This window comes from Bombina bombina, chromosome 4 (genome assembly GCF_027579735.1).
Source record: "Bombina bombina isolate aBomBom1 chromosome 4, aBomBom1.pri, whole genome shotgun sequence".
Taxonomy (NCBI): Eukaryota; Metazoa; Chordata; class Amphibia; order Anura; family Bombinatoridae; genus Bombina; species Bombina bombina.
In genome coordinates, this window is record NC_069502.1 from 262,663,581 (window position 1) to 262,677,789 (window position 14,209).

Genomic DNA, 14,209 nt, shown 5'->3' on the forward strand with positions numbered 1-14,209 from the left:
TAGTAAAAGTATGCAAAGAAGACCAAGTTGCTGCTTTGCAAATCTGATCAACCGAAGCTTCATTCCTAAACGCCCAGGAAGTAGAAACTGACCTAGTAGAATGAGCTGTAATCCTTTGAGGCGGAGGTTTACCCGACTCGACATAAGCATGATGAATTAAAGATTTCAACAAAGATGCCAAAGAAATGGCAGAAGCCTTCTGACCTTTCCTAGAACCGGAAAAGATAACAAATAGACTAGAAGTCTTTCGGAAATTCTTAGTAGCTTCAACATAATATTTCAAAGCTCTAACTACATCCAAAGAATGCAATGATTTCTCCTTAGAATTCTTAGGATTAGGACATAATGAAGGAACCACAATTTCTCTACTAATGTTGTTAGAATTCACAACCTTAGGTAAAAATTTAAAAGAAGTTCGCAACACCGCCTTATCCTGATGAAAAATCAGAAAAGGAGACTCACAAGAAAGAGCAGATAATTTAGAAACTCTTATGGCAGAAGAGATGGCCAAAAGGAACAAAACTTTCCAAGAAAGTAATTTAATGTCCAAAGAATGCATAGGTTCAAACGGAGGAGCTTGAAGAGCCCCAAGAACCAAATTCAAACTCCAAGGAGGATAAATAATAGAACTTAAATAATGTGGAGACAAAAGTGACACCCATATTTTTTAGCGCCAAAAAAGACGCCCACATTATTTGGCGCCTAAATGCTTTTGGCGCCAAAAATGACGCCACATCCGGAACGCCGACACTTTTGGCACAAAAAAACGTCAAAAATGACGCAACTTCCGGCGACACGTATGACGCCGGAAACAGAAAAAACTTTTTGCGCCAAAAAAGTCCGCGCCAAGAATGACGCAATAAAATGAAGCATTTTCAGCCCCCGCGAGCCTAACAGCCCACAGGAAAAAAGTCAAATTTTAAGGTAAGAAAAAAATTGATTTATTCAAATGCATTATCCCAAATATGAAACTGACTGTCGGAAATAAGGAACATTGAACATCCTGAGTTAAGGCAAATAAATGTTTGAATACATATATTTAGAACTTTATACAAAAGTGCCCAACCATAGCTTAGAGTGTCACAGAAAATAAGACTTACTTACCCCAGGACACTCATCTACATGTAGTAGAAAGCCAAACCAGTACTGAAACGAGAATCAGTAGAGGTAATGGTATATAAGAGTATATCGTCGATCTGAAAAGGGAGGTAAGAGATGAATCTCTACGACCGATAACAGAGAGCCTATGAAATAGACCACGTAGAAGGAGATCATTGAATTCAAATAGGCAATACTCTCCTCACATCCCTCTGAAATTCACTGCACGCTGAGAGGAAAACCGGGCTCCAACCTGCTGCGGAGCGCATATTAACGTAGAATCTAGCACAAACTTACTTCACCACCTCCATAGGAGGCAAAGTTTGTAAAACTGATTTGTGGGTGTGGTGAGGGGTGTATTTATAGGCATTTTGAGGTTTGGGAAACTTTGCCCCTCCTGGTAGGAATGTATATCCCATACGTCACTAGCTCATGGACTCTTGCTAATTACATGAAAGAAACAACATTTATTATATCAAAAAAATAAAAAAGAGAAATATAAAATCACTTTAAAAACACTTAAAACGAGAAATAACTTACAGGGACATGAAAGGTCCAAATCACAGTATTGTATAAATCACGCAGCAAACACTTATACAATAAAATATAAGGCCTAATACCAGAAAGGTACAAAGGAGGTAATTATCCTTATTATGTAGTGCAACACGAAAAAAAGAAGTCCTAATATAGTCAACCAGTGACTATAATATCTCCTTAAGGAGAACCACAAAAAAGGGAACTTCTAGTCTCACGTGTTGCTCCTACACCATTATTTAAAAACACAGGGTATTCTGGTACTACAAAAGCATCTAGTATAGGGTTAAAGCGCATGACGTCTTGTAATATGGACAAAGAGAAAATACATAATTCCTGTATGAACTAGTCTCGAATATGGCCTCTACATCTATGTGGTTTGCCATATTATAGGAATAGGTATGCATCCACCTGATATATTGACAGTTGCTAGATTGGTCTGTTTCCATTGGCAGGAAGAAAAACTCCCCCTTCCCAACCTGACCCATAATTAAAAATTAGTGTGATGACGAATGTAGGATTCACAAAAATGTAATCTGATTATGATTAATGAAGATGCGCCCTTTGTGGTGTATGGGGTGAAATACACTATGTAACAACTTTGTGACAATATAATTAACTCCCCTTAGTAATAATACAAGACTTTTTGGGTTTAATTTGTTAATATTACTACTACCTATAATTATGCTGATAATAAATCTGTATTTTTTCATGAATTTACTATGAGAGTACCAGATCAATACTTTATTTTATTTTGTATTATTTTTTATGGTTACCTTTATCTTTCATTTAACAACCTATATATCCAACTGATAGAACCACACAATAAAGGTTTATTAGTTACATTGATATTACATGTCTGAAATATCGAACATGGGTCACTCTTCAAAATATGGTTTAACCCTGAATATGGAGTTCACCATGATATAGTTTTAAATATTACATTTAGTTATGTATCCAATTTTGATTAGTGTATATTGGCTTAATTTATTTTCTGAAATGCTTGATCTGCTAACTTATCCCCCATTGGCCAGGAGAGACACACCCTTTGTCTCTACCTGACCAATGGTGATAAGTAGATGTTCCTTTCAAAGGTTATGGAGTTACTTTATAATTCTCCTTTACTTTGAAATATATGTGCCCTACTTGACACACAGGTGGGCGTGTACAACCAGATTGTCTTATGATTGGCCCCTTGCTTGACCAATAATATGTATCTATAATGAATGCATACACATCGATATCACAGCTTTAGAATACTTTGGATTAAATAGGAAATAATTGTTTTGTGTTACCCTTCCATGTGTAAAACAGGCTTATTAATTTTCATATTAGAACATGTTTAACTCCACATGACAATGAAAATGTTATACTTAATATTACCCCTATAAAAGTAATGATATTGCTGTGTTCTGCTTACTTGTCCGCTATTGGCCGGGAGGGAAAAGCCTTTGTTTCTGCATGACCAATAGCAATCAGCAGATAGATCTGACATATGTAGAGGAGGGAGTTACTCTGTTTCTCAACATCTCTACCCTATACTTAATATCACCCCCATAAAAGTAACGATATTGCTTTGTTCTGTATGTAGATTATTAGCAGAACATTTATGCATTAAGTATGTTCAAGTCCAACAGCATGGAATATAGCTTATAAAGGGCATATGGGTGTTACTACAAATCTGTTGCAATTAAATAACAGCTGACTGTGTCAGTTGGGAAATAGAGAATGCGATTGGTTCATTCCTGGTAAGACAAAATGATTGGCTGAAAGAGCCTATTTAAACCAGAAAGTCATCACAAATAAATTGCCTTTAAAAAAGCAGGATGCGAAACGTGCGTCGGGCACTTTGTAACTTGATTAGGTCCTGACCAGAGGACCTTTGGTATTGTATTGCGGCTATATTTGATATGCTATATTTGCTTTATTGCTTTAACCCTATACTAGATGCTTTTGTAGTACTTGATTAGGACAGGAATACCCAGTGTTTTTAAATAATTGTGTAGGAGCAACACGTGAGACTAGCAGTTTGCCAATCCCTTTTTTGTGGTTCTCCTTAGGGAGATATTATAGTCACCGGTAGAAACTATATTAGGGCTCCTTTTATTTTGTTTTGCACTACATAATGAGGATTATTACCTCCTTTAAACCTTTCTGGTATGCCTGATGAAACGGCCTTATAGTGCTGAGAAACGCGTTGTATTCATACCTCTACCAGCACATAGGTGTGCTTGGTCAGCATGTGAGTACCCATTTGATATTGATAAAATATATATGGTTATACTCTGGTTGATCTGCACATGTAGTGTTTTTTCTCTATTTCACATTGTAGCACACAGGAATCTCCAGTGGTGGGTGAGCTGTTACCCTTTAATTCTACAGCCTGCACCTACTAGCACACCAGGGTGCTTTAGCAACATGTGAGTATCCATTTGGCTCATATTGTATAAAGTTCATACATATGTTTGATGATTCTGCACAAGGCGCCCCTCTGTTCTTCTTTATACTCTGCAGTTTATCCGGATTAGTCTGTGAGGAGGAGGAGGCAGCCAACATATGATAATCCATTTTGATGAAGATTTCTATACACTAAAGAAGTACATCCAATTTAATTTGGGACTCTATATTTTCTAGAATTTTGTATGTATGCTAAACATTTTTTTGCATATGGTATATTGTTAACTAATAACACTTTTTATCCTGTTATATAAGCGCCCCCTTAAATTTTGTTGTATCCTAAGTTTTATTTTCTCTTTTCCTTTTTTACCTCTCTTATTGTGGTGAGGATTGAGAACCCCTCCGTTTCATTGTGTGGTCCAAAAGAGAAGACAATCTAATTGTTTCCCAGAGTGCTTAAACGATGCTGCTTTTTCTTTTCTGTCTGTACTTAATATTCCACTTGTATTATTAATACACGCCCTGTAATACATTCCATTAAAGACCAGTTTGTATGCTAAGGTAGCATCATCTCAGTTACTGCATTTGCCTGAAGAAGAGACATCTCCTTATGACCCAATTTCAGCTTACAAAATAAGCTTCCTTTTCTCCCACAGAGTTCCCCAGAATACTCTATGAAAATGTATCTGCAGCTGTGCTGGGCCATAGAAGTTGAATATGTCTGTGCCCAGTAGTTGGTGGGGGCTTTTGATGAGGGACTGATTATTCCTTATAGCACACAAGGGATGACAGTCTCTCTTCAGAAGAAGTCATAACCCCCTCTAGCATCTACCCCAAGTTACCATGGCAACAAAACACTTCTCTTCCCCATATGCACACTCCCCTCTTTGTCTTACTATGAAATAAACTGCTGTGCCTGCTAGGAAGGGGGGTGAGAGCATACAGACAAAAAGGAATGTAGGGACCCCCCCAGGGAAGAGCACATATCAGTCTCCCCCAATACAGACCCACTGCCCTACTTATACTAAGGTCCAATACAGAGAAACGAAAGATTAGCAGAAACACGGGAAGGGAAGGAGGTAAGCTCTAAGTAGTGGACATTGGAGATGATGTATGAGAGTAAATAATATGTTTAATGTGTAGTCTTTATGTGTTATGAGAACATGTCTGAGAATTGTAACTGTATATGTGCATGGTGTAACAGGTGCAGATATGTATATTTATATATGGAGTCTTATAAATTATGTACCAACAGTCAGAGCCTATTCTCATTATAAGCAGGTTGTTGAGAGATATATATTATAGCCAAGATGTGCACTCTCACCTACCAACATCTGCCAGGGTGCTAGTAATATACATAAAAACAAAAATGAAGACTTGCACTCACTGGGTATTTCAAAGATCAAATTTACTGTGACACTTGTCTTCATTTTTGTTACTATACATATATATATATCAATGACATTGAAGATTAAAGGGACATAAACCCCGAAAAATTATTTCATAATTCAGATAAAACATACAATTTTAAACAACTTTCCAATTAACTTCTATTATCAAATTTTAGCTAGGTAGGCAACTTCACTAGAGCACTAGATGGATTTAGCTAGAGCACTAGATGGCTTTAGCTAGAGCACTAGATGGCAGTACTATTTTCTGTCATGTAGTGCTGCAGACATGTGCACACTACCTATCTTGATATCTCTTCAACAAAGAATAACACGAGAACTAATCACATTTTATAATAGAAGTAAATTGGTAACTTTTTAAAATTGTATGCTCTACTTGAATCACGAAAGAAAAAAAATTTGGTTTCACGTCCCTTTAAAAATGTAACCAATAAACAAATGTGAGTTAAAGGGAGAGTAAATGCTTTTATATTGTAATATAAAATGTTTAATTATGTGTAGTAAAAAAAACAACTTTGCAATACACCAGGTTTTTCTATAATTTAAAGGGATTTTTTTTCTTTCATGGCAATTTTAAGCAACTTTCTAATTTTTCTTCATTCCCTTGCTATCTTTATGTGAAAAAGCTGAAATCTAAGCTAAGGAGCCGGCCCATTTATGGCTCAGCACCTGGGTTGCACTTGCTGATTAGTGGTTAAATGTATTCACCAAATTAGCAAGCGCTATCCAGGGTGCTGAACTAAAAATGGGCTGGCTTCTTAGCTTTGATTCCTGCTTTTTCAAATAAAGATAGCAAGAGAACGGAAAAAAAAAATGATAATAGGAATACCTTAGAAAGTTGCTTAAAATTGCATGCTCTATCTGAATCATGAAAGAAAAAATAATTGGGTTTAGTATCCCTTTAAGAATTAAGATTTCAACATCTCATGCTCCACAACACAAACCTAACAATGTCCCGTATTGATGTCAGCAGAAATGATAAAATACAAGTTGCAAAACAAAAGAGTCGTAAAACAAAATGACGGTGGCTAGTTCTGTCTACTGCAGTAATATGTCCCGATTGCTCCTCAAATGAAGGCAAGAAGTGGGTGGGGATTTGTTACTGAAAAACAAATGTAAGAAACATGGTTATAATTTATTTCAAAGATTTTCAAGCTCACCCAGTATGTTAGTTTATTGCAAGACTGCAGAAAATTATTGTAAAAGCTGTTGTCCCTTTAACCCATATATTTAAAGGGACAGTGTTTCCTAATTTTTTCTCCTCTATAATTTGTTCCCAGTGATCCATTTACCTGCTGGAGTGTATTAAATTGTTTACACATAGCTCTTTTACCTTAATATGACCATTTGAATTGGCTGATTTTGCCTGTGGTATCCCAACCTATAGTTACCGTTTCTATACTTTTATTGTATTGGTTATAAAAAAAAAAAACTGTAAACAGCCAGTAGAAGAAATTTTACTCCCAGTGGGATGTAAGAGAGATAAGCAATAACATTTTAATTTTCAATTGTAGTCTTTAAGTATTGGGCTTTGGTATACAGGCAGATATAAGATAAAGAAGTATATGTGTATGTGTACAGAAAGTGATAAAATAAGATCTGATTTCCCTGCATACTCCACTAATTTTAACCTAATTTATCATATATTTTATACTCTGCAGCTGGTATAACAAGTCTTTTGAAACAAATTAAAGGGACATTATTATTTTTTCCCCCATGATTTAGATAGAAGTAAATTGGAAAGTTTTTTAAATGGTATTCTATATTATCAAATTAGCTTCATTATCATGATATTATTTGTTGAAGAGATATCTAGATAGATAACGTGCACATGTCTGGGGCACTGCATGACAGGAAATAGTGCTGCCATCTAGTGCTCATGCTAATGTATAACATTGTTGCAAAACTGCTGACACATATTGCTGCAGACTAGTGCCCACTGCTGGACTTACTTTCCTGTAATAGAAGTAAATTAAAAAGTTGTTTAAAATTTTATGTACTATCTTAATCATGAAACAAAAATCTGGGGTTTTATGTCCCTTTAAGGGAAAACATTTGTACAGTACACTGTCCCTTTAAGACTGTGTATACAGCAATGTAATAAAAGGAATATATATCTAAATAATTTACACCAAAAAATAAATAAATATCGGCCCCTGTCAGAAATGGAATCTTGGTTAAAAAGATTTAACTGAAAACCATTCCAAGACACTTTAGCACTTCTACTACCTGACATCCCGGTTTTAGGAAAATGAGACTAGTTCAGTATATGTGCTGGGATAGGTGATTATTAAAATAGATACATTATACATTTTAATGTTTTAAATAGATATTAAACCACATGAATGGAATTTTCTTGCTCTGCTAAATCATGATGAGTCTAACTTCGAATTATTTTTCAATGTATTTTCATAATTTCTTTCCTATGGCATGGAGAGTCTACAACTTCATTCCATTTACTAGTGGGATATTCAACTCCTGGCCAGCAGGAGGAGGCAAAGAGCACCCCAGCAGAGCTGTTTAGTGTCACTTCCCTTACCCATAACCCCCAATCATTCTCTTTGTCTTGATCACGGGAGGATGGAGAAGAAGGTGTCTGAAGATTTTTGATCCTTTAATGGGTACTTTTCCCTGCAAGCAAGGATTGGGGCTATGCTGTGTCCAAGTCAATCTCTTTAGTAAGAGTAATGGTGGCTTTTAGCAGTTAGAAATAAAGCAAGGACCACCTAGCCACCTTCTAACATTTATGCTACCCCTTTATAGAAAACCAGGGTTGGTTACTCTGGTTTTCTCTTTCTACAGGTCCCTGACAGATGTTGGTGAATCAGTCACACCTAAGAAGCTGCATCTGCTCTGCAGCTGAATCCACAGGTAAGTGCTTTTGCCTTCTAGGTATTGAGGGTCAGCACTTAAGGGTTAATCCTATATGGACTTTATTGGGACATAAATCTCCCTGAGCTGGAGTATTATTATGGGCTACTCTGCTAGGGTACTGCACTGCTAGGGAAGTATCTTTGGACAAATCATCAAAGGGTTACTCTTTGAGGAGTTAAATCTGTTATAGAGGCTGGCTGTGAGACAGTTTTGTATATTTTGACTATGGTGCTAATTAGGGGTTAATCTTCATAGACTTTATTGTTTTCCCCTATTATCATGTGAGGATGAGTGTTTCAATAGCGGTGGCGCCTTACATTGTATATTTAAAGGCGCATTGTTGCTTACGTGCACCTTTTCTTCAGCAAGCTTTGGCGCAGTTCCTAATTGGTTTCTCACTTGCGGTCATGTGACCGTACTTCGCACTTCCGCTACTAAAGCTTTCCTGACGGCCAGACAGAGTGGAGCATTTAACTGTTCTCTCTAATAGAGAGGAGTCTTCTTGGGTAAACAACAAGCCGCTCAAACGTCCCAAGCTTTAGCAGTTTCAAATGCAATACCCTGCGCTTACTCTCATCCTCCTGGGGGTGTTTATTTACCAGGAGATTTTGTTGCGCAGATAACTTCTGTGGTTTCTCCAGGTTTATCAGCTTTCCCTCTTACTGGTAAGCGTAAGAGGAAATCCAAAAATATTTCTGTTAGTAATGGTTCTGACTCAGCTAAGGCTGCGTTAGATTCTCTCATTTATCTGATGAAGATGATACCTCAATGGCTTCTGAGGGAGAGATCTCAGACTCTGACACTGTAGTGGAGAAATCTGCAGATTCAGAGGAGCTTAATTTTAGATTTAAACCCCAAAAAGTCTATTAAGCTTAACAGAGTATATGATGTACTTTCATCTGGGGATGTTTTTCCAGTTCCAGACCGTATGTCAGAAATTATAGCTCAGGAATGGGAAAGGCAAGGTATTCCTTTTTCCCTGTCCCCTGTTTTTAAAAGAATGTTTTCTGTTGCGGACTCTATTCGTGACTCATGGCACACAGTGCCCAAGGTAGAGGGAGCTATCTCTACTCTAGCCAAGAGAACTACTATACCTATTGAGGATAGTTTTTCTTTCAAGGATCCCATGGATAAGATGCTAGAAGCTTACTTAAAGATGTACATTCATCAGGGATTACAGTGGCAACCAGTTGCATGTATTGCTACAGTTGCGGGGCAGCATCTTATTGGTGCGATGCATTGCCTGACCTGATTTCAGAACAGACCACTATCCAGGATAGGATCAAGGCAATTAAGGTGGCCAATACTTTTATCTGTGATGCCAACATGCAAGTGGTTAGACTGGGAGCCAAGATTTCTAGTCTCGCAGAGCTCTGTGGTTAAAATCTTGGTCTGCAGAATTAACTTCCAAGTCAAAACTTCTGTCTTTACCTTTTAAAGGTAAGACCTTATTTGGTCCTGGTCTGGCTGAGATCATTTCCGAAATTATGGGTGAAAAGGGATCTTTCCTACCTCAGGACAAGAAGAACAAACCTAATGGTCGCCAGAATTTAAATTTTCGTTCCTTTTGTAACTTCAAAGGACACAAGTCTTCCTCTTCCAGGCCAGAGCGACCCAGGATCTCATGGAGGTCCAGTCAGTCTTGGAATAAGGGGAAACAAGGCAAGAAGCCTTCCACTGATTCTAAATCAGCATGAAGGGTCCGCTCCTGGTCCAGTCTTGGATCAAGTGGGGGGCAGGCTTTTCTTCTTTTTTTTTCAAGCTTGGATACACAATGTCCCGATTCTTTGGGCTATGGACATAGTATCCCAAGGTTACAGAATAGGATTCAAGTCTTGCCCCCCCAGGGGCAGATTTATCATGTCAAGGTTATCCACAAACCAGGTAAAGAGAGAGGCCTTCTTAAACTGCGTAAAGGACCTATCTTTCATGGGAGTGATATTTCCAGTTCCCGTAGAGGAACAGGGTCAAGGATTCTATTCAAATCTCTTTGTGGTTCCCAAAAAGGAGGGAACTTTCCGTCCCATCCTAGACCTAAAGTGTCTCAACAAATTCCTCAAGGTTCCATCCTTCAAAATGGAAACTATTCATTCCATTCTTCCCTTGGTCCAAGAGGGTCAGTTCATGACGACTATAGATCTGAAGGATGCATATCTTCATGTTCCTATTCACAGGGAACATCACCAGTTTCTGAGGTTTGCATGTCTGGACAACCATTTCCAGTTTGTTGCCCTTCCTTTTGGAGCCCTATAAGTCTAATTGAGAGTCAGGGACCGGGAATAATTTTTTAAAAGTAGAGGAGGGGGAAAAATAAGTTCCTATTCTTTCCCATTAATTACTAATAATGTTTGCCATCTTAACTGGCACAGAAAAAGTCAGAGGGACCTTCCTGTCTTCATAAACCCTGTCTAATTTAGGGATCTTAGGTTCCTCAGGGAGAGTAGCCTCTGGAACCTCTAGCGTAGACAGAACCTCCTTTAATAAAAAACGCAGATGCTCAATTTTAAATCTAAAGGAGGGTTCCTCCGCTGAAGGAGGTTTAGAAACTAAAGACTCAGAAAGTTCACCCTCTGAAGCTACAGAGGTTAACTCATCCTCGGATAGCTGGGACATAATAGCTAAATCCAACAAATATTTAGAAGACTAAGTCAGGAGAACTATGTTTAACCTTTCTCTTGCTTTTGTTAGAGCGAGGTAAGGCACTTAGGGCTGCAGACACTGCCGATTGTAACTGTGCGGTAAAGTCCGCAGGAAATAAAGCCCCCTCCAGATGGAGGATTAGTTGTGCTGCGGGGAACTGCATGTGGGAGCGGGTAGGGTAGAAAGGGTAGTAATCTCTCGGGATCCAGATTCCTGAGAGGTAGACAGATCAGAGGGTCTAATAGCTCTATTAGTATTAGCAGGCTTGTCTCCCTTCTTAGACTTTAAAACAGTGCTTAGGCAAATGAAACAAAATTGAGCAGGCGGGCAAACCACGGCCTCCTCACAATATAAGCAGGAATTATTAATCAGTACAGAAGGAGCGGAACCTTCTATTGTAATATCAGAGTCCTCCATAGCTAGGATATATTCACAGAAGGACAGACAAAAAGTAAACACTTTATTAAAAAAACAGCACCTTTAAAATCCCAATGGCTGGGGCACTCACCTCTTCCTAGACCCAGACAGCTAACAGAGAATACACTCTCCTAGAAACAACTTTTGTAGCAAGATCGTAGGAAAAACGAAAAGACTGCACACGGTCACGTAGTGCATAGGACAGGACTTCCCCTGCTATGAAAAAGGCGCCAAGCTATTATGAGCTGCGCAACACACAAAAAAACAAAAGTGAAACCTGTTTGTTCCAAGCCAAAAGCACAAAAACCTCTCACATAAAAACAGTTATAAATAACCCCTTGCTGTTCAAAAAAATCTCCCTGAAGGAGATATTAACCCTTGATCCTATCGAGGTATAAAGGAGCCACACTGTGACCCTGTATAGCAATGTATATATAAAATGATCTTACCTCCAGGATCCATGCTGTGGAACAGGCACAGCCTCTCAAGTGTGACAGTCTTGCAACAACGCCTCTGACATGGACTTGAGTGTGTAACAGCAAGCATTGAAACTTGTCAACACTGATTGCCCGGGAGTCTAGATGGGTTCGCAGAACAACTTTCCCTGCATCTCCAGACTAACTTTCATCAATACTCTAACTTAGAGGTTGACATGACTACTTAAAACTCCAGTTCTTTCTTTAAAAGGAAGATACCCATTAAAGGACTATCCAAATCGTCTGACACCTTTCTGCCACCTCCTATAGTGACGAAAGGCAAAGAATGACTGGGGGATAGGGGAAGTGGGAGGGATATTTAAGCCTTTGGCTGGGGTGTCTTTGCCTCCTACTGGTGGCCAGTTGTTGTATTTCCCAACAGTAAGGAATTAAGTCAGACTCTCCCTGCCTTATGGAAGGAAAGTAAATACTGGCTTGTGAATGATATTTCATTTATGCAATATAGAAAAATAAATCTAAATATTTTTATATCCTTTTTCAAATTAGGGGACAATGGCTAATTCCGTGGAATCAACAATGATTAACTCCTCTAGATTGGCTTGGCTTGACCCTTGTGTACGTGAGACATGGCTGGAGAATTCTCTACTGTCTATTTGCTATCTATTGGGCATGCTTGTGGGGGGTGTGGGAAATATCCTTGCTATCTCTCTGTTTGTGAAAGATCGCCAACCACGCTCTCCTTCTGACATCTTCCTCCTACACCTCGCTTTGTCAGACCTATTCTTGCTTCTCAGCCTGCCTATACGTCTCTTCTACCACATTTCAGGAAACCGCTGGCTTTTTGGCTCCTTACCATGCCGATTAGCTGGCTTTGTTTTCTACCTCAATATGTATGCCAGCCTATATTTCCTGGCAGGGATCAGCATTGACAGGTACCTCGCTATCGTACACCCTCTTAGCTCAGTCAAGTTTCGTAAACCTCTGCATGCACATGTAACCTGTGGCTTTCTCTGGACAATTGTTTCTTTTGCAATGGCACCTTTGCTTTTGGGTCGTGATCAGGCTTTGGAGGAAGACATTTGTCGTCTGTTGTATCGTGAAACGCCATCTTTGCGAGCATTGGCATCACTGTGTGCTGCTTTTACCATCCCTTTCATAAGCACAGTCACCTGCTATGCACTTATTTTAAAGCGTCTCAGAAAAGGTGGAGATAGAAAAACCAAAGAGAAAGCAGTTAAGATGGTGTTACTAGTACTTACAATATTCCTAATCTGCTTTTTGCCATATCACCTTAGCCGGACTCTTTACCATGTGCTAATGCCAGGTGGAGGTGGTGAATTTGCACTGTCATCGTGTAAGCTGAGACAAAGTCTCGCACTAGCCAATCGCTTTACCTCTTGTTTAAGTACCCTGAATGCCGCTCTTGATCCCCTGGTTTATTTCTTTGCTGTGAAAAAGTTCCGTCAGATCATTTTGCAATGGTCATGCAGATGCCATAGTACAGCTGCTAAAAACCAAGAGGACGTCAGGACAGAGGATAGCTCATTGAGTGCCAAGACAGAGGTGTAAGCAGATTCTTCTTAAGAGCTTTGTGACTGGAGCAAGCTGAATTTAAAAAACATTTTTTTTAAAGTATTATGCAAAATATCACATGTATTTAATGAACTGTGGTTAATTATGCCAATAATTTTTACTGCAATTTGTTTAACAACTTATAGACTTACTTTTTTGTTTTTCTCCCCTCCTCTCTATTGCTTTGGACTATATCGCCATTCAATTAGCAAGTAAATAATTGATTTTTATATATTCTTTCATATGATCGATTGTAATTTTGGAAAGTATGAATTGAGTGTTCTATTTTGCTTGTTTATGCATTTTCTGATTAGAAATTTTTGTATTTCAAAATGTTGTTTGTTACAATTTGTTTTATTTTGAAAATAAATATTGATAAAGAAACTGGACTTTATCTATTTATATGAAAACTTTTGTTTTAGTTAGAAAACTTTACAATTTATGTTATTTTGTGGAAAACATAATTTATTTAAGAACTTACCTGACAAATTCATTTCTTTCATATTAGCAAGAGTCCATGAGCTAGTGACGTATGGGATATACATTCCTACCAGGAGGGGCAAAGTTTCCCAAACCTCAAAATGCCTATAAATACACCCCTCACAACGCCCACAATTCAGTTTAACGAATAGCCAAGAAGTGGGGTGATAAGAAAGGAGCGAAAGCATCAAAAATAAGGAATTGGAATAATTGTGCTTTATACAAAAAAATCATAACCACCACAAAAAGGGTGGGCCTCATGGACTCTTGCTAATATGAAAGAAATGAATTTATCAGGTAAGTTCTTACATAAATTATGTTTTCTTTCATGTAATTAGCAAGAGTCCATGA

The 14,209-nt window shown here is 38.2% G+C and overlaps 1 protein-coding gene across 1 annotated transcript; it reads left to right on the forward strand.

Annotated features, from left to right (window-relative positions):
• Positions 1–12,358: 12,358 nt before the first annotated feature.
• On the forward strand, positions 12,359–13,536 carry GPR17 (G protein-coupled receptor 17). Its single transcript, XM_053708986.1, has one exon. It carries the CDS (start codon positions 12,359–12,361, stop codon positions 13,373–13,375), a length of 1,017 nt encoding a protein of 338 aa, XP_053564961.1. The 3' UTR covers positions 13,376–13,536.
• Positions 13,537–14,209: the final 673 nt, after the last annotated feature.